Raw genomic sequence first — 20,761 nt, 5'->3', positions numbered from 1 at the left:
GATGACTCAGTATGTTCCCATGTGTGTGATCTGAAGAAATCTAGGGGTTTCATCTTTCTAGCATTCTCTAGCTTTGAATTCAAAATTGTCTATAGTCAGATCCTCACTTTGACGAGTTGCTGGTTTTCTTCTGTTATCCTTTAGTAAAAATGAGATTTGCTTGTCCTTAAGAGATGCATAGCCTTACCTAAAAACTAGAAGAATAATATTTGTTAAGTACTTCATAACCCATAGTGTTAATATACTAAATTCTTAATTAAAATACTTAAAACAATCTAACAAGGATGATAGTTACTGCTGACAAGAAAAACATAAAAATCCAGAAAGATTTAAATAATTTTCATATGATGAATGGGCAGCGACCACAACCCCATTAGCAATGGAGCGAGATTTGTAATTTGTGTTAACCTCATGCCTTACGTAGAAGTTTGGTTTTTGTTGTTTGTTTGAAGAAATTTTATTAATTTAAAAATAGAAAGATATGGTTGAATAATTCAGTAAGTTATGCTTCCTGAGTACAGGTAAGTCCTGAGGTTTAAAGTTCGTAAGACAAATGTTTTGGACCCAACATTTTTTCTTAAAATTCCTGAATTTGCTCATAATTGTTGTCTTCAGTGATGCCAACGTATTTGCATATTTGGCTTTTCGTTTTTAGGCATGGATTGCTTTTTTTTTTTTAATTAAAAAACAAAAAACAAAACCAGAAGTTGTTCTTCTGTAAGCCCTATTGGTACACAGTGTTTCCATTTGCTAAGCATGAGTAGTGTCGGGAACATGTGACAGTTGAGGAACTGAAGCCAGCATTCTCTCCTAAGACAGACCCTACATTTCCACCTCTCTACTGCCTAGGTTTACAGTCTTTATCTCTCTCATTAAAAGACCATTTGTTCCCATTTTAATCTCTTCTTGCTTATTTTTGTTTAAGCATTTTAATTGTTTTTTCATTATTGGGTGGGCAGTGCATGTGCAATAGCGACTCTATGGAGGTATGAGGACAACTTTGGGAAGTCCAAGTTTTCCTTCCTTAACATGGCTTCTGGGAATTGAACTCAGGCTGCCAGGCTTATGCAACAAGAGCCTTCATCTGCTGACTCATCTCACTTGTCCTTGGTTTTAGTCTTGTGAAATATCTAGTTATATTGCCCAGGCAGGTATTGAGTTCACAATAATCTTTCTGCCCCAGCCTTCTGAATGGTGGAATTACAAGCATTTGCCACAATGCCCAGCTCCTAATCTGAAACTCACCCAGGTTTTTCTGTGTTCTTCTATTTCTTTTTTTGTCCTGAAGTCCACACTGATCTTGTGAGTTCTGATCCATCTGAACCCCTGCTTTGAGATTGTAGACTTGACAGAAGGCAGATGTGATATGAATCTTGGCTTTTCAGTTTTCACAGCCATCATGAGATATTTGAGTTACTCTGATAGTGAGATGAGACTCCTGCCACCCTGTCTGGTTCTGAATAATGTGTGCGTTGTATGCTCCAGGGTATCACCGAGGCTGAACGAGAGGCTTTTGAGCTGCTTCCAGATGATGAACGTCAGTGCATAAAGTGCAAGACCACATGTTTCCTATCTGCCCTGGCCTGCTATGATTGCCCAGATGGCCTTGTCTGCCTTTCTCACATCAATGACCTCTGCAAGTGCTCCAGTAGCCGCCAGTACCTTCGGTAAGTCTAGGGCCTAATGGAAGGAAGTAGGAGAGTGGCAAGTTGGGCTAAACTGTACTCTGCCCTGCCCTTTTTCAGGTATCGGTACACCTTGGATGAGCTCCCTGCCATGCTGCATAAACTGAAAGTTCGAGCTGAGTCCTTTGACACCTGGGCTAACAAAGTACGAGTGGCCCTGGAGGTGGAAGATGGGCGGAAGCGCAGTGAGTGATTGGGGTGAGGGTGGGGCAGTTGGAGGGACTCTACAGACAAGTTCTATTCTTGTTTCTTCTGTATCCCTGGCCCTTTTCCTCTGCCTTGACTTAACAGTGCCTAATCCTTCCTACTCTCTTTCTCCAGGCCTGGAAGAACTGAGAGCACTAGAATCTGAGGCTCGTGAGCGAAGGTTTCCTAATAGTGAGCTTCTACAGCGACTGAAGAACTGCCTGAGTGAGGCAGAGGCTTGTGTATCCCGGGCTCTGGGATTGGTCAGTGGCCAGGAAGCTGGGTATGTTGGTGTGAGGTGTTGCAGCACAGCTAGCTTGCTGCTGCTGAAAAGAATGTTACAAGGAGTGGATTGTGAATACAGCTTGGAACATTAGCAGGACATTGCCAAGTGTAAGGTGATAGCCTGGGAAGTACTGCAGAGTACAAGGAGGACAGGCAACTTTTCATGGAGAAGGAGAGCCTTGGCAATAAGAAAAGTTAGACGTGTTTATTTTATAATCAGCATCTATAGAAGATTTGAGAGGTAGGTTGACGGAGTTTGTGGGCAGGGAGGAGTGTGGGAGGTTTAGGGCCTAGAATAGGACACAAACAAGAAAATCAGCATAGTTGTAGTAGACAGTGGGTTGTCAAGTCTAGGGGCTTGTCGTGTATAACTTCCTGTTTATCTAGTATATAAGGCTTGGGGTTCTATCTCCAGCTCCATGTAGGCTAGTGGAGTTGTAAGAAGTCTGGCTTCTGTTAGCATCAGTAGCTTATTAGCTCCTTCACCCTCCTACTGCTCTCTCTTCTCCTGTCCCTTTACCCTATGAATATACTTAGATTTAAAAACCCTCCCTGTAGCCTAGGCAATTGTGGGAACATTGAGACACAAGATTGAAGTTAAACAGATATGGTGAGGAATGGTTTTGGCACACATGAAAGGAGGGAGGTGGGTTTGGATCTGAAATCTCATACATGAAACTCCATAGCCCCGACAGGGTGGCTGGTCTACAGATGACCCTGGCTGAGCTACAGGATTTTCTGGGCCAGATGAACAACCTGCCCTGTGCCATGCACCAGATTGGGGATGTCAAGGTGAGGAGAGGTGGGTTTAGGTAAGACAGGGTGCATGTGTGAGAAAATAGTGCGAAGTATGAGCAAGGTTTTAGGTTTGGGATTTGGGACAAGGAGCAGAGATATGAGTACAAGCTGTTGAGACAAGGGAACGTTTGCCTGAGGAAGTAAAAGAGGTAACGAGGGTGTTTGTTGGGCATGAAACGATAAATAAAGTACATAAAAATAGAAGTGGGATAGAGAAGGCAGGGGACCCCAGAGTGAGCATGAGGGTTTTTGTAGCATAATATTTCTTAGGGTGGAAGATCTCTTAGTGCTTTGAGCACAATCCCATGTAGAGAAGTGAAGTACAAATTTATGGTCAATCATGAATAAAACTCTTAGGAATGTGCATTTTAATACATTCCATAGGGCATCATAATGAGTAGTCAAGTGTTATAGGAGCTACTGTTTTAGAGTTCAGAGGTTATGTTGAGAGGTGCTGGAACAGGATATGTGGTGGGTCCTCTTAAGTGGCCTCATCTGAAGGGTTTGTTCTTTATTCATCTGTATTCTGCTAGGGTATTCTGGAGCAGGTGGAAGCCTACCAGACTGAGGCCCGTGAGGCCCTGATCTCACAGCCCTCCAGTCCAGGGCTGCTGCAGTCACTGTTGGAGAGAGGGCAGCAGCTGGGTGTGGAGGTACCTGAAGCCCAGCAGCTCCAAAGGCAGGTGGAACAGGCACGGTGGCTGGATGAGGTAAAACGCACACTGGCTCCCTCTGCCCGAAGGGGTACCCTGGCCATCATGCGGGGACTGTTGGTTGCGGGTGCCAGTGTAGCCCCTAGCCCTGCTGTGGATAAGGCCCAGGCAGAGCTTCAGGAGCTGCTGACCATCGCTGAACGCTGGGAAGAGAAAGCCCACCTCTGCCTAGAGGCCAGGTAAGTCCAGGCCTTCCACTCCCTGCCATTCTTTACTTTCAAATATTAGTGGAGAATCTGAAGAAAATGTCTGTAGGTGGCCTTGGGTATCATTCCTCTGTATAGGTATATTGAATTTCTCTGGTCTTTTGTTCTTGGTCTTGTTTTTTTTTTCTACTTTTTCTTTTTAAGTATGTATACAGAGGCAGAGGTAGGCTGATGTGTGTGTGTGTGCGCGTGTGTGCGCGTGTGTGCGCGCGTGCGCGCGCGTACGTCCCAGTACCAATAGGTCAGCATGTAAACGTGTTCAGAAGCACAGGAAACAAGCAAATGAGTGGATATTTGTAAAAAGATGCCACAGGATAGACAAGTGATCAGTATGTAAACTTCTAGCAAGTTGACAGAGTGACAAACATAGGTGGTGTAAGAGCTATGGCAGAGGATATATGGGTGCATACAATCTGAAGTAGACAGCACCTGGCAACTGTCTTTACCAACATAAAAGCACAGAAGTGGCAGAAAGAATAACAAGAGCACAACTGTGTACAGCTGCTGATCAGGCTGGGCTCTGATCCATGACCAAACTGGCCTGCTCCCCCACCCCTTCTTTTGTTTTTAGGCAGAAGCATCCACCAGCCACACTTGAGGCCATAATCCATGAAGCAGAAAACATCCCTGTTCACCTGCCCAATATCCAGTCTCTGAAGGAAGCTCTTGCTAAGGCCCGGGCATGGATTGCTGATGTGGATGAGATCCAAGTAAGGACCAGCCCCAGCCACACCTAGACTTTCCATGTTGCTAGAAGAGATGATATACAGGCTTCTGCTGTGTTGCATGGCTAGAGAGAGGGATGAAATATCACATATTATGAGGAGGCAAAGTGTTTGCAGAACAGTACTAAGAGAGGGTCTTCTGAGGCTACCTGAGGGATGTGGGGTGCTGGCTAGGATGTGGATGGTAGGGCAAGCAGACAGGTGTTATGAGAGTAGAAAGGGACAAGTACCTGGCAGTAGGTAGAAAAGGAAGCTCACAAAAGCATAATTAGTCCACTATCCCTTGAAACTGACTGGCTACCTGGACTGAGCCAGTTAGTAGATGTAGGTGTCATGCATGGTAGAGGGTACTCCTGAGGACAGTGTCAGTTGTTTCTGCTTTGAGACTATGAGGGCAGACCATCTTCTCAGCTCAGACCAGACATGGAGAATTAGTAGATATTTGGGAGTACAGCTTGCCCTTTTCTCTCACCTGTGCTCAGAATGGTGACCACTACCCTTGCTTGGATGACTTGGAGGGCCTCGTAGCTGTGGGTCGGGACCTCCCTGTGGGGCTGGAGGAACTGAGACAGCTAGAGCTACAGGTACTGACAGCACACTCCTGGAGAGAAAAGGCCTCCAAGACCTTCCTCAAGAAGAACTCCTGCTACACATTATTGGAGGTGAGACCTAGCACTTTTACCTATAACCTCTTATCTGACTGACTGGAGGTAGTTTTTATGAGAATTTGAGTTTTTGAGGGGGCATGGGTGAGGGGAGGAAAGAACACGGGGAGGTAGGGAAGCCTGGTCATTTGCCTCTGTCTGCCTGCCTCAGGTGCTCTGCCCGTGTGCAGACGCCGGCTCAGACAGCACCAAACGCAGCCGGTGGATGGAGAAGGAGCTGGGGTTGTACAAATCTGACACAGAGCTGTTGGGGCTGTCTGCGCAGGACCTCAGGGACCCAGGCTCTGTGGTAAGAAGCTTAGATACAGATGGGTAAAGAGCCTGGTGATGATTGTCTGAACCCTGTGACCATGGGCAGACCACTTACTTCCTGAGCTCAGTTTTCCTGGTTTGGGAGTGGGGTATTGAGTTCAGAGAATGAAAGAATCAGATTGTTTACCTATTCTTCCCCCTTTCCTGGGCACGGCAGATCGTGGCCTTCAAAGAGGGGGAGCAGAAGGAGAAGGAAGGGATCCTGCAGCTTCGTCGTACCAACTCGGCCAAGCCAAGTCCACTGGCATCATTGACAACGGCCTCTTCTACAGCTTCTATCTGCGTGTGTGGGCAAGTGCCAGCAGGGGTGGGAGCTCTGCAGTGTGACCTGTGTCAGGACTGGTTCCATGGGCGCTGTGTGACAGTACCCCGCCTCCTCAGCTCCCAGAGGTCCAGTCTTACCTCATCCCCACTGCTGGCCTGGTGGGAATGGGACACCAAATTCTTGTGCCCTCTGTGTATGCGCTCACGGCGCCCACGCTTGGAAACCATCCTGGCACTGCTGGTAGCCCTACAGAGACTGCCTGTCCGGCTTCCTGAGGGTGAGGCTCTACAGTGCCTCACAGAGAGAGCCATCAGCTGGCAAGGCCGTGCCAGACAGGTTTTGGCCTCTGAGGAAGTGACTGCTCTGTTGGGACGGCTAGCTGAACTCCGCCAACGGCTACAGGCTGAATCCAAGCCTGAGGAGTCTCTGGCTTACTCTTCAGATGGTGGAGAGGGCACTGGCAATATGCCTAAGGTGAGCTTCTTAGCCCAGTTCTTAACTTCAAATTCCTGTCCCACTAGTCTATACGTAGGCTCTAGCTCTGCCCCTGTTTCTCTAGTTTTAAATCTCCATTGGCCCAGCCTTTTTGTTCCATCCTATTATCTGTCCAAATTCCTAAACTCTGCTCTCTGCTGACACCCCATGTTTGCCTTCCTCCAAGAGATAGAGTCTTCCAAGTTTGGAATGGATGGAAGACTAGGGCCTGGCTCTTCAGTTCAGTTACCCCTTGCCTTTTCCTGATCTTGATATTTGATAGGTCCAGGGGCTGTTGGAGAATGGGGACAGTGTGACCAGTCCTGAAAAGGTAGCCACAGAGGAGGGCTCAGGTAAGAGAGGTAGGTCTAGCTGTAGTGTGAGTGGGATGTTGAATGGATATTATCAATGTGGCCCCTGATGTCCTCAGCTCTGTTATAGTGGTGTAGGATAAGACCAAGGGCAGCCTCTAATCAGCCTGTCCCTGCATCTTCCAGATCTGGAGCTGCTATCCTCGCTATTACCACAGTTGTCTGGCCCTGTGTTGGAACTGCCTGAGGCAACCCGAGCCCCACTGGAGGAACTTATGATGGAAGGGGACCTGCTTGAGGTGACCCTAGATGAGAATCATAGCATCTGGCAGCTGCTGCAGGCTGGGCAGCCTCCAGACTTGAAGAGGGTCCAGACACTTCTGGAGGTAAGGAGAGGAGTCATTATTGACATGGCCGAGTTAGGCCAAGTAGGCAGAGAGCTCTCAGGCCCTGACTACTTGCCTGTACTTGTCTTTTGGGAGAGGGAGGATCTTGTTATATAGTCAGGCTTGCCTTAGAATTCATGGTAGTCTTCCTGCTTTAGCCTTGAAATTGCTAGAATTACAGTCATGCCCCACCAGACCCCACTTACAACCCATCTTTTTGCCTTCCGGGCTCACAGCTGGAGAAGGCAGAGCGCCATGGGAGTCGGACACGAGGCCGAGCCCTAGAGAGGAGACGGCGGAGGAAGGTGGATCGGGGTGGGGAGCCCGATGACCCAGCACGAGAGGAGCTAGAGCCAAAGAGGGTACGGAGCTCAGGACCAGAAGCGGAGGAAGTCCAGGAGGAAGAGGAGCTGGAGGAGGAGACTGGGGGTGAGGTCCCTCCTGTACCCTTCCCCAACAGTGGCAGCCCCAGCACCCAGGAGGACCAGGATGGCTTAGAACCAGTGTTAGAGGCTGGTTCAGACACCTCAGCCCCTTTCTCTACTCTGACTTCCCGGCTGTTGATGTCCTGCCCACAGCAGCCATCTCTGCAACAATTGTGACAGTGGCTGAGCCTAGCACAGACCCCAACAAAGATCCTTTCTTGGCCTCAAGGATCCTTTCTGACCATCAAGCCTGCTTCTTGGAGGTGGGCGGATAGGTGGAGAGACTCCCCCCTCACCACCATCCCCAAGACCATGACTTTTATATTCTGACTCCAAGGTATTGTTCAGACCTCAGCTCCTGGGGGCCGGCCCCTGGAGTCCTGCGTCCCTGGTAACCTCTAACCAGCATTCCCAGACACCAGAGGCAGATAGACAGGTGGGCAGGGGATCTACTGGGGCTGGGCCAGCACCATTCCAGAGACAAATCCAGGGCACATGCAAACTGGGGGACCTCTCCCTTATCCCCAGTTCTGACCCTGGGTCAGGCCATGCTACACTAACCTTCCCTCCCCACCTCACACTTTTGCCTCCCCCTCCATTTTACTTCTTTCCTCTCCCCTTCATCTTTTCCCTTCCCCTTACTGTTCCACCCAGGAGGAGGAAACTTCACATAGCTGTCCTTACCTTTTTATTTTAAATGAATTTTGTTGGGGTTGAGCAGGGCTGCCTATGGTCTGAAGGCTTTTGGTGCTTGTCCACACACCCACCTCAACCCTTCCTGCCCGTCTTCCCCTATCTCCTTTCCTCCTCCTGGGTTCATGCTGTAATAAAGAAGATTGTTGGTGTGTAATTAATTTGTTCAAAAGGAGAAAAAAAGCAAAACAAGAAACTTTGTTTCAACTAAAGCCTATTTTAATTTTATTTTATTATTTTCCTCATTAGAAATAAAACCCTTAGGAATGTTTTTTTGGAAACATGTTTCTGAAGTGCATTTCTCTTCAAAAAGAGAACAGAACCTTCCTCGCCTGTTAATGGAGCAGCTACAGTGCCAGTTAGTGGTAGTGCCAGGGCCAGGGAAGCAGGGCTCTGAATTTGAATCTTACCAGCTTCTCTCTAACCTTGGAAAAGATATCCTGTTCCTCCCCCAAGCCATTTCCCTGTCTTCAGACTGGTGGACACTGGTCCCCTTTGATAATTTGCACAACAGCTTCCCCTAGCTTTGTGCTCTTGATTTTCTGTTCTCTGGGGGACTTTTTCTTCATGGCTTTATTGAGGTAGAGTTTCCATACTATAAAGTTCAGCTGTTTTAAATATGTAATTTGATGAGTCAGACCGTCCTTGATGTTTCTCCATTAGTTCTTTCTGCCCCTAATGAATGTGTGGTTAATTTGTAATTTCTGTGTCACTGTTAAACTGCTCTATTGAGATAAAATTTGAATAGCATACAGTTCATCCTCTTAAAGTATACAATTCAGTGACTTTTAGAATATTTTAGTCATTGAATGAGTCATCACTGCAAAAAATTTTAGAATGTTTTTACAACCCTCAGAAGAAACCCCACATTGCCTAGGTATTCCCTCCTTACTCCCATTTGTCTCTTCTGGACATTTTATATAAATGAAATTATACAATATGTGGTCCTTTTGTGTCTGGCTTCTTTGACTTGGCATAGTAGCTTCAAGCCTATTAATAGTCCTACAGTAGTTATATCTTCACCCTTCTGAGCCTGAAAGATGAAGGGGGACTATACTTGATCAGGGGCTGACCTCCTAAAATATGTTTATACACTTTTTTTGTGGTTACCTATATGTATTTTTCTTAGATTAAAACCCACCAGATTGCAATCATATTTATAAAGGAACCATAACCGTCTAAAGACTAAGAAACATTCTTATGGTTCTGAGAGTTCTGTGTCCGGAGATAGAGGAGCTAGAGGAGGAAACAAAAGCTTGGAGGCCCTGCTTCACTAGCTAACTTCCAGGCATCCCTGGCTTCTCCAAGGTTTTTCCTCTTCTCAAGGTTGTAGAAGGTGTTACAGGCTAAAGTCAAATCTTGATCCCTAGCTCAGGAACTCAGCACACCAGCACTCTTACTTTGCCCTTCCTCATTTATATGTTCAGAAGGATTATTTTGCTCCATTTCTCTCCTTTCCCAGGATTTCCAATTGCTAGAAATCTAGTGATATATTTCACCCTCGTTGGGTGGCTTTCAAGGGTGGGAGCATGGCTTAGACCTACCTGCCTTATGCAGTCTTTTAGTCTATGTTGAAAGGTAAACACCAGTAAACAGTGAATATCCCTACCCTTGGTCCATTTTGGTACTAAGTTTCAATCAAGGGTCAGGCCTTTGCCCAGCCATTGGAATTAATCATGGCTTCCAATGAGAGTTGGAGGTAGCAGAAGAGACAGCCATAGGAGCTTAATCTTGACATTTTACTACCACTCTACTCCAAGAAGCTAGGCACAGGAAGAAGTGGGCAAAGGAAAGGTAAAGATGATGCCTATAACCTACAACTCCTAGGCTAGTGAACTGCTCAGGCCAAGGTAGGGGTCCTTTGTGGTATGGGCCTGTCCCTTGACCAATTTTCAGACAGCCTTTCTCAGCTTGACATTTCCCGGCTGTATCCCTTATACACTTTGTGCTCCTTTCACAGTGTACATGTAGCCATTATTGATGCAAAACTGTCTTAATTAGGTTTCTGTTGCTGTGAGAAAACACCACGACCAAAAACAACTTGGGGAAGAAAGGGTTTATTTCATCTTACAGCTTGTAGTCCATCAAGGGAAGGAGGCAGGACCCTGGAGGCAGGAGCTGATTCAAGGGCCATGGAAGAGTGCTGCTTACTGGCTGCTCAACCTGCATATTGCACCCAGGACCACCAGCCCAGGGATGGCACAGTCCACAGTGAGCTAGGTCTTGCAATATCAGTCATTAATCAAGAAAATGCACCCTGGGTTTGCCCAAAGGCCAATCTGAAGGGGGGCATTTTCTCAATTGAGTTTTCCCTCTTCCTCTAAGAGAGCACCAAATGAGTGGGCAAGTTTTACCTCAGAGTCATTTAGTTTACAGATACCATCCTGCTGCTACATCCTAATAGACAGTTCCACTCCTGTCAGGATAGCATCTGAGTATGCAGGGGTGGAAAGAGATACTGCTTCTATTAAGGACAAATCTCTCTTCTTCCTCCCCCATTCCCCATTCTCCTCTCTTATTGAGACAGAGTTTGTATCCCTGGCTGGCCTGGAACTCAGTATATAGACCAGGCTAGCCCCAAACTCACAGGGATCTGCCTGCCTCTGCCTCCTGAGTGCTTGGATTAAAGATGTGCCACCACATCCAGCATCTAAATTCCTCTCTTGGCATTTCTTCCTGTCTCTAGCTTTTCAGTGCCTCCAGTGTGCCTTAAATTATGTCCAAAACACTAGGTTTAATGAGTCTTTCCCCCACCTACCTGAAAGTATCTATTCAGAGGGTTCCTGGAGGAGACAAACAAGAGCCAGGTCTGAGTCCTCTGCTACTTCAAGGCTGGAGGTTGGGAGGTGGAAATCTTGTATGGTCAGTTCAGAAAGAGGCAGATCAAGCAGCATTTACAACCCCTACACTACATGTGAATTCTGTTCCTTATACATTGTATGAAGTCTGCTGGTCCAGGGTGGCACTCTGGAAGTCATTTGGGTCTGGACCATGATCACCAGAGCCCTGAAGGAGAAACAGAAACCATCTGTCATCCTAGAAGACCTGAAATTAGGTGTGTGTTTAAGTCCTGGGTGCCACACTCCATGTAAGATACTTGGCAAAGTAAGCACGTAAGGAATGGGTCCCTAAGATAATATGCTGGGCCCAGCCAAAACTTGACAGGGCTGTGATTGCCATTTTCGATGCAGAAATACTCAAAGCCCTGTTTATATCAGAAGGGGTATAAGTAATTGAGATGCCACCAGGCTGTTAAGAATGGAACTTTTAGTAGACTGGGATATCAGCAATGCTGGCTAGGTAGATAGCTCATATTGCAATTGTTCTGTAGAATCATTCCCATGGCTGGCTGTGTTAGGTATGTATGTATGTATGTATGTATATAAGACAGTAACATGGCTGGTACATACCTCTAAAACCAAACCTATGGAGGTAAGAGGAGGAAGATTGCAAATTTGAAGTTGTAGAGTAGGACCCTGTCTTAAACAAAAGCCAAAACTTCATAAAGCAACATTTAGCTGCCTTCAAGGTCACTCACAGGCATCAGTCAAGGTGTCAGCTAGCACAGCTGTCATCTTCAGGCTTATTGGGTCAGGATGTACTTAGAAGTTCTGTAGCTAGCTGTTTGCAGGATTCAGTTTCTTACTGGCTGTTGAACAGGTTCAGTCAGTTTCGTGAATGTGGGTGGATCTTTTCACAGGGCAGCTGGCTTACAATATGGCTGCTTGCTTCATGAGATCAAGATGGGCAAGAGACAAATTACTATAATCTTAGAAATGACATTCCATTGTTTTTGCAATTGACAATATTCATAGAAGTCATTAGGAGGGAGAAAAGGGGAAAGGTCTAGACCATATTCAGAAGGGAGGAATTAAGAGGATAGGGTTCATTGGGGGGTCCTTTTGGAGATTGACCTCTATGGTTTACTCTTTGATAATTTAATCATTCATGTCCCTTCCACGTACAAAATATATTCACTCCTTACGTTCTCTTAAGTCACATCTCATTATAGCATAATCTCAAAGGTGCTAAATATGAGTGAATTGCCTTGGGCATAATCCCTACATATGGCTCAAGTACTGTTTTTCTCTATGGATGGAACTGTGAAACTTAAAGACACAAATTATCCATCCATATCACTTCCGAATATACAATGGTGGGAAGGCATGTACAGACATTCCAGTTCAAAAAGGGCAAAAGATGTGTGTGTGTGCCTGTGGCAATTGGAAACAGGAGCTACTGATCTGTTACAAGTTAAATCCAGCTGGGCAAATGAAGTTCCTTGAATTGATTCCAAGACCGAGGACGAGTTTTCATACTCCTGTCTCTGCTTTCTGGGCTCTTGCTGTCACCTTCTGTGCTTTTCATGAGAGGTAGCACACATGTTTGCAACCAAGATTTTTTCCTTCTACTGTTTCCTGCCAGGATTTTGGAGGACCAGTAATGTCTTGCAATGCATGTGTAATCAGTTACCATCAAGGTTTAGACTTCTTTTTGGCATGTTGAGCATTCATCAGTAAACTAGAATGAGATTGGCCTTCAGAGCAACCCTGACTTAGAGCCATCATGGCCACTTTGTCCAGAAGCCTGTTGGCAAAGATAAAGGTGACAGACAGGATAGAGATTAGCTACACCCATAGAATGGAATATCTCTTTGGAGATCTCCCATAATGGTGCTTGTTTATATGGGTTGTAAAAAATTTCACACTGCACTCATTTCAAGATGGACAGCTATTTGCATAGGCCCTTTTCCTCAGCTATCTCTTCAACATTTCAGTCTTTTTATTTCCAAATTCTTGACTGTATGCAGACATGAATCAGCAAGCTGTCTATGCTTTTGACTGTTAATGTGATAGTAATTTTAATCAACCCAAAGTGGAGCTGTAACTCTGAAACTAGCCACTTGTAGCAGATGCCAGCATGTCGTGCAGAACATCTGTAAGCCAAGCTTGAATATTGTATCCCTTAGTTGCCTGGTCTCAAGGAACCCCCCCCCCCCATGGGGTCTCAGATGATTAAAAAAAAAATGACAATGTAGCAAGTGTGAGTTTTCGGACCTGCACATAATTTAGCAGACCGGATGGAACAGTTAACCAAAATTACTATTTGATGCCATGCGCTCAGATGTTCATTCAAAAAACTAAGTCCACTTTTCTATTTTCATTTTTCTTGGCTTCTGAGATCTTGCTACTTGCAGTTTTACCCCCCCCCCCATTTTTGTTTGTTTTGTCTTATAAATATGTTGTATCTTAGGCCAATGACATAGCCCAGTGGGTAAAAGCACTTGCTACACAAGCCTGGTGGCCTGAATTCAATCCCAGGGATCCACGTGGTGAGAGAGAATCAACTCATGCAAGTTGTCCCGATCTCTATGTGTGTGTGCGCACACATAAATAGATGTAATAAAAATAATTTTTAAAATGTTGTATCTCTTTATTTTCTGTTAATTCCCAGAGGAGAAATGAGTCTTCCTCCCCAACCAGGGCCCTTCTTTATGTCATGTATATTGTGTATATGTACATCATGTATCCAAAAACTGGAAAAAAAATCTCCTGGACCAATAAAATGACTCAGGACAAAACTTCATGTATAATATAATTCCACTCTAACTGGTGGACCATAATGATAGTATAGGCCAGCAGAGATTAGCACTTACCCAGAATCAATACTCGTGTATTTCAAGATACGGGTATTTTTTTCTGCCACCAAAACAGAGGTAAAGGAAGGGAGGGAAATTTTGACCATATACACTTAAAAAACAGTGGGAAGTTTTACTTTAAAGGGGTCCTTTCCCTTCGTTGAAAGGGTTTCTGTGAACTGAAGGAGAGGCTGGGACTCTACACTTTGGTACCTAGACAGGCCTTCCTTAGCAATGCTAGACTTTCTTATATAATGAGTATGTCTTTTTTTGTTTGTTTTGAGACACGGTTTCTCTGTGTAGTCCTAGCTGTCCGGGAACTCATTCTGTAGACCTCTAACTCAGAGATCTAGTTTCCATCAGTTTTGGTACTAGGGAAACCATACTAAAATAATCATTACAGACTTACGCAGGTAAATTAAAAAAAAAAACACTCTGGTTACTGCCATGATTCTGTTATCCATTATATAGAACCCAAACTCAACCTATATTTTCCACTGAAATCACTGTAGCCTTTGTCATCTACACTCTAGTCAATCAAAGGTGGAAATGACCAAGCAAGAGGTTTTTAGAATACTAAAAAGGGAGTCAGACACTGGGCATACTCAATTGCAAGGAACACTGTAAAAATACCTGAGTTTATCCTCAGGAAGGAGAGGAATAAGGCTACCAGGCTACTCACTACCAGGCCAGTCTCAACTATACTTTGTAATGTACTTTTCAGAGTTCTTATGAAAGGAGTGTTAATACAGTGAATTGAGTGGCTTATTATGGCTAATCATCTCTAAGATTCTGTTGCCTTAAACATATTTTTTGTCTACGTTGCCCCACAGACATTCTGGCAACATAACTTCACTTTGCAAACTTGTTACAGTTGGACAGTTGTAGTCTGTCATGTGAGTGCTGGGAACTGAATCCAGGTCCTCTGCAAGAGCAGTAAGTGCTCATGGCCACTGAGATATCTCTCCAACCCACCCTTTATTTTATTTTTTGGGGTTTGTTTGTTTGTTTGTTTTTCGAGACAGGGTTTCTCTGTGTAGCTCTGGCTGTCCTGGAACTCACTCTGTAGACCAGGCTGGCCTTGAACTTAGAAATCCACCTGCCTCCGCCTCTCAAGTGCTGGGATTAAAAGTGTGCGCCACCACTGCCCAGCCCCTCTCTTTTTTTTTTAAAACAACTGATTGAATATAATTAGTGCTTCCTGGATGTGCATGGGTATGGGGTCAATTACTGGAGCCTGGTCAACCTACAGGTGGCCGTACCCCTAAAGGAAAAATGACTCTTCATCCCCTAGTAGGGCTCTTTTCTTCTTTTATACTGTGTGTATCATATATGTTTAAATAATGTATCCAGCAACTGGAAAAATCTTCTGGGCCAATAAAATGACTCATGTAACAAACTATTGTTGAGCCTGAGTTTTGGATAGCCAATAAAACAACTTTTAGAAATAGCTCGGGGTGTGGTGGCACACACCTTTCATCTCAACACTCTGGAATCAGAGGTGGGTGAATCTTGGAGTTCAAGGCCAGCCATATCTACATAGTAAGTTCCAGGACACCCAGATACATAGTGAGACTCTGTCTCAAAAAACAAAACCATAGCTGCTTCAACTAATAAAGTATATTTAGTATGATTGCTAATGTCTATCCATATTGAAGTGGTATCACAAAAACAAAGATATCACAAGGAAAGATGATCACAGAACATTTTTAATGAATATAAACAAACTCTTCAGCCAATCCAGCTGCAAATTTAAAATGTACAACCATAACAAGTAAGAGTCACTCTAGGAATGCAATAGTGATTCATCATAAGAAGATGACATTACTAGAACAAAAGGGAAAAACCTGAGCATCTCAGTTCATACAGAAAATGCTTTTCAGATGTAATGTTGATAACAAAAAGTTGCAGAATGCAACAGCAATACCTACAAATCAGTTTTTACACATTAATGATTCAAAATGAAAAAGCAATTCCATTTACAGCAGCATCCAAAAGAATAAAATACTTAATTATCGAGAAGTTTACATTGAAAAAATGTTAAGGGGTGGAGAGATGGCTCAGTGGGTAAAAGCACTGGCTGCTCTTCCAGTGGACTTCCATACCCACATCGTGGCTTACAGCAGTAACTCCAGTTCTAGGGAATCTCACCTCCAAAGGCATCTGGTATGCTTGTGGTATACAGATATACATGCAAGCAAAACATTCATAAAATACAAAACTCTTTATAAACATTATTTAAAAGTTGCTGAAATAAAAGGCTTAAAGAAATAGATACTCATATTCATGGATTGGAAGACAATGTTAAGATAAATACTAGCCAAAGTAAGCCACAAATTGAGTGCACTCCTTTTGAAAATTCAGACAGAAATTTTACATTGTAAAATTTTACATTGTACATTGTAGCTGTCTTCAGACACACCAGAAGAGAGCATCAGATCATATTATGGATAGTTGTGAGCCACCATGTGGTTGCTGGGAGTTGAACTCAGGACCTTTGGAAGGGAAGTCAGTGCTCTTAACCGTTGAGCCATTCTCCAGACCTCAGTCAGCTTTTAAAAAAAATTGTTCTATTTACATTCCAAATGTTGTTCCCCTACTTCCCTGTCCGCCCTCCAAGAGTTCTTCATGCCATCCTCCCTCCCCTTCGCCTCTGAGAGGATGCTCTTCCCTCACGATCCCCACCCTCCCCGAATTTTCCCTGTCTAAAAGAAATACAGGGAAAATGGAGCAAAAAGTGAAGGAAAGGCCATCCAGTGACCAGCCCAACTTGGTATCCATCCCATGGACAGGCACCAAAGCCTGACACTATATTAGTGATGCTATCTTGTTTTTGCAGACAGGAGCCCAGCATGGCTGTCCTCTGAGAGGCTCTACCAGCAGCTGACTGAGACAGATGCAGGTCTTCTATGGAAGAGTTAGGGGAAGGATTGAAGGGGCTGGTAACCCCAACAGTATTTTTTTTTTTTTTTAGAAATAGAAAAGCTGGGCTGGTGAGATGGCTCAGCGGTTAAGAGCACTGACTGCTCTTCTAGAGGTCATGAGTTCAAATCCCAGCAACCACATGGTGGCTCACAACCATCTGTAATGAGATCTGATGCCCTCATATGGGTGTCTGAAGACAGCGACAGTGTACTTACATATAATAAATAAATAAATCTTTAAAAAAAAAAGAAAAGAAATAGAAAAGCTAGTCCTCAAAATCATGTTGACTTACCAATACAATAAACAGCCCAAATAATCTTGAAAAAAGAGCAAATGATGTTGGAAATTGAACTCATCTAAATTCTCCCAGCCAACCAGTTAGTTTCTAACAAGGGTAACCCTATACAGTAAGGAGAGAACAGTCACCCTCACATACAATTCTTTGACAACTGAATTTCCACATACAAAGAATGAAATTAGATCTTCTACCTTTCATCATATACCATTTACTCCATATGGATCAATTATGCACATTTAAGAGATAAAGCCAAAAATCTCTTTAAGAGGAAATGTAGCTGGTCATGACTTTAAATTCAACAATGGATTCTTTTTGCTTGTTTTTGTGTTATACGTTCTCACTATATAGCCCCGACTAGTCTGGTACTTACTATGTAGCCTAGAATGGCCTCAAACTCATGGAGATCTGTCTAGGAGTGTCTGCCTCCCAAGTTTGGGATTAAAGGCATGTAACACTGTACCCAGCCAGCAATGGATTCTAAAACATAACATCAAAAGCATGAGCAACATCAGATGCATTGTGCTTTATCAGCATTTGGTTCTGTATCAAAGGACATTGTAAAAGAAATAAAAAGGCAGCCTATAGAGCAGTGTGTGTGTGTGTGTGTGTGTGTATTTATGTATGTATGTATGATTTAAAAATTTTACTTTTAATTCTGTATCTGTGCATGGAGATGTGCACACAAGTGCAGGTGCCCTTGGAGGCCAGAAGAGACCCTCTGGTCCCCCTGGAGCAGGAGTCACATGCAATTATGAACCACCCAATAATGGGTGCTGGGGACTGAACTTCAGTTCTCCAGAAGAGCACCATGTGGGGACTCTTAACGGCTGAGCCAGCCCCTCAAATATGTTTTTTCAATTTTTATTTATTTAATGTATGAGTCCTCTATATGCATGTACAGAAGAGGACATCATTGTAGATGGTTGTGAGCCACCATGTGGTTTCTGGGAATTGAACTCAGAACCTCTGGAAGAGTTGACAGTGCTCTTAACTGCCAAGCCATCTCTCCGACCTCCAAATATGTTTTAAATTCATATATCTGGTAAGAATTTACTGTTTCAACTATAAAAAGAATTTATCAGCAAAAGACACTACAATTTAAAAATGGACAAAACACGTGGGCATGGCAGCATATGACTAATCCTAGTACTCAGGAAGAAGCAATAAGATCTCCAGTTAGAAGCCAGCCTTGTTTATATAGGGAAAAAGTAAGGCCATGTGGTACACACCTTTATTCCCAGCATTCAGGAGGCAGAGGCAAGTAGAGCTCTGTGACTTTGAGGCCAGCCTGGTCTACATAGCAAGTTCTAGACCAGGAAGGGCTACATGGTGAGACACTGTCTCAAAAAGAAATCAAAAATAAGTAAAAGCAAAACTAAGAAAGGAGATGGGAGCTAGAGAGATTCGTTCGTGGTTGAGAGCACTTGCTGCCCCTGCACAGGACCTGGGTTTAATTGCTAGCATCTACATGATGGCTCACCATCTGTAGTTCCAGTTCCAGGCAATCTGATGCACTCTTCTGACCTTCACTGGCACCCAGTATACACATGAAGCACATATAAACATACAGGCAAAACATACACATAAACCTGAAAAAAATGGGGCTGGAGAGCTGGCTTGGCAATTAAGAATGCTAGCTGTTCTTCCAGAAGTCCTCAACACCCACATAGTGGCTCACAACTGTCTGTAAGTTCTGTGTCAGGGAATCCAATATCCTCTTCCAACCTCTGCAGGAAACAGGCATACACATGATGCACAGACATAAATGTTGGCAAAACACCATACACATACATTTAAAAATTTTAAGGAGCAATTTGAAGGTTTTTCTCCAAAGAAGATATGAAAACAACCAAGAAACACATTAAGAAATTCTTAATGTTACACACACACACACACACACACACACACACACACTTTTTCTTTTGAGATGAGGTCTTTCTGTTTAGCTCAGATTGCCTAGGAGTTTGCTTTGTATCCCAAGCTGGCCATAGACTGGGATCTTTCTGGCTCAGTCTTCCAAATGCTGGGATTAAATATCTAGTTCTAATAAACATTCTTATTTTTAAAAATAAACCCGGGGACCCCAATGGAAGAGTTAGAAGGACTGAAGGAGCTGAATGGGGTTGCAGCCCCATACAAAGAACAATATCAACTAACCAGACCACCCAGAGCTCCCAGGGACTAAACCACAAACCAAAGAGTATACATGGAGGGACTCATGGCTCCAGCCGCATTTGTAGCAGAGGATGGTCATCAGTGGGAGGGGAGGGAGGCTTGATGCCTCAGCGTAGGGGGATACTAGACAGGTGAGGCAGGAGTGAGTGGGTGGGTGGAGAAGCACCCTTATAGAAGCAAAGGGGAGGGAGGGGGGTGATGGGCAGTTTGTGGAGGGGTAACCTGGAAGGGGGATATCATTTGAAACGTAAACAAATAAAATTATTAATAAAGAATAAAATAGAAGCTGCTACTGCTGCTGCTGCAGCCAGTACGTCCCTCAAGCCTGTTTTCAGTCGCTACTTGAACGAGGCCAAGCGGAGGATGTGCGAGCTCTACCATGCTTGGTATTGGGAGGTGCTGAATACTGTGCACTTAATGCAGCCGTATATTACTGTGAAACAATGTCAGGATAAAGCTCGAGAAATGTTCATGAAGAATGCCCATGTCACAGACCCCAGAGTGGTTGATCTCCTGGTCATTAAGGGAAAGATGGAGCTCCAGGAAACCATTAAAAGTATGGAAGCAGCGGACACACGTTATGCGGTTATTCCGTGGAACAGACACCAAGGCCAAAGGATTTCTTGTCCAAGATCTATATTGGCCATGACCCATGATGGGAAGGTGCATGCTAATATTTATTTTAGAGTATAAATAAACTCAGTATTTGATGGTTGTTTGTGAAAAAAAATAAAATAAACCATTTTATGGGAATTTCTTTCAGCTTTACTTTTTAATAATTTTTTATTGGATATTTTATTTACATTTCAGATGTTATCCCCTTACCCCATTCCCTCCCCCCTTCCGCCCAGGAACCCCTATCCCATAGCTCCTCCTCCTGCTTCTCTGCGGATGTGCCCCTACCTATCCCCCCACTCCCACCTCCCCCATACTCAGTGTCCAGCCTTCATGGGACCAAGGATCTCCTCTCCCACCTATGCCCGACAGGGCCATCCTCCCTTACATACACAGCTGGAGCCATGGCTCCCTCCTTAAGTGCTCCCAGGCTGGTGGTTTAGACCCTGGGAGCCCTGGTTGGTTGGTATTGTTGCTCTCCTCCTGGGGCCGCAAATCTCTTCAGCGCCTTCAGTCTTCTCTCTGTCTCCTCCATTGGGAACCCCATGATCAGTTCAATGGTTAGCTGTGAGCATCCACCTCTGTATATGTCAGGATCTGGCAGACCTCTGAGGAGACAGCTGTATCAGGCTCCTGTCAGCATGCACTTCCTGGCATCCACATCAGCATCTACCTTTGGTGACTGCACATGGGATGGATACCCAGGAGGAATGGTCTCCAGACGGCCCCTCCTTCAGTTTCTGTCCCACACTTTGTCTCCATATTTGCTCCCTTGAATATTTTGTTACTCCTTCTAAGAAGGACCAAAGCACCCACACTTTGGTCTTCCTTCTTCATGAGCTTCATGTGGTCTGTGAGTTGAAACTTGGGTATTTCAAGCTTCTGGGCTAATATCCAATAATCAGTGAGTGAATACCATGTGTGTTCTTTTGTGGTTGGGTTACCTCACTCAGGATAATATTTTCTAGTTCCATCCATTTG

General features: G+C 44.4%; 1 protein-coding gene and 1 pseudogene across 4 annotated transcripts in view; both read left to right on the top strand.

Annotated features, from left to right (window-relative positions):
* The window catches only part of Kdm5c (lysine demethylase 5C), a 42,818-nt gene extending 29,265 nt beyond the window's left edge, over window positions 1-13,553 (top strand). The window contains exons 15-26 of one of the 4 annotated variants that reach the window (XM_028772640.1): window positions 1,486-1,667; window positions 1,746-1,870; window positions 2,007-2,154; window positions 2,843-2,948; window positions 3,488-3,846; window positions 4,445-4,583; window positions 5,081-5,260; window positions 5,415-5,552; window positions 5,733-6,314; window positions 6,598-6,667; window positions 6,812-7,011; window positions 7,248-13,553. In XM_028772640.1, the coding sequence (XP_028628473.1) occupies window positions 1,486-1,667; window positions 1,746-1,870; window positions 2,007-2,154; window positions 2,843-2,948; window positions 3,488-3,846; window positions 4,445-4,583; window positions 5,081-5,260; window positions 5,415-5,552; window positions 5,733-6,314; window positions 6,598-6,667; window positions 6,812-7,011; window positions 7,248-7,613 (2,595 nt within the window). In that variant the 3' untranslated portion in view covers window positions 7,614-13,553. Of the gene's footprint in view, window positions 1-1,485; window positions 1,668-1,745; window positions 1,871-2,006; window positions 2,155-2,842; window positions 2,949-3,487; window positions 3,847-4,444; window positions 4,584-5,080; window positions 5,261-5,414; window positions 5,553-5,732; window positions 6,315-6,597; window positions 6,677-6,811; window positions 7,012-7,247 lie in introns of all 4 variants that reach the window. The other 3 variants (XM_028772641.1, XM_028772638.1, XM_028772639.1) reach the window with 3 other exon arrangements.
* On the top strand, window positions 11,121-19,918 carry LOC114625390 (annotated as a pseudogene).
* Window positions 19,919-20,761: the final 843 nt, after the last annotated feature.

Source organism: Grammomys surdaster, unplaced genomic scaffold (assembly GCF_004785775.1).
Source record: "Grammomys surdaster isolate TR1022 unplaced genomic scaffold, NIH_TR_1.0 216, whole genome shotgun sequence".
NCBI lineage: Eukaryota > Metazoa > Chordata > Mammalia > Rodentia > Muridae > Grammomys > Grammomys surdaster.
The sequence above is the reverse complement of the archived record's forward strand: the minus strand, read 5'-3'. Positions and strand labels throughout refer to the sequence as shown.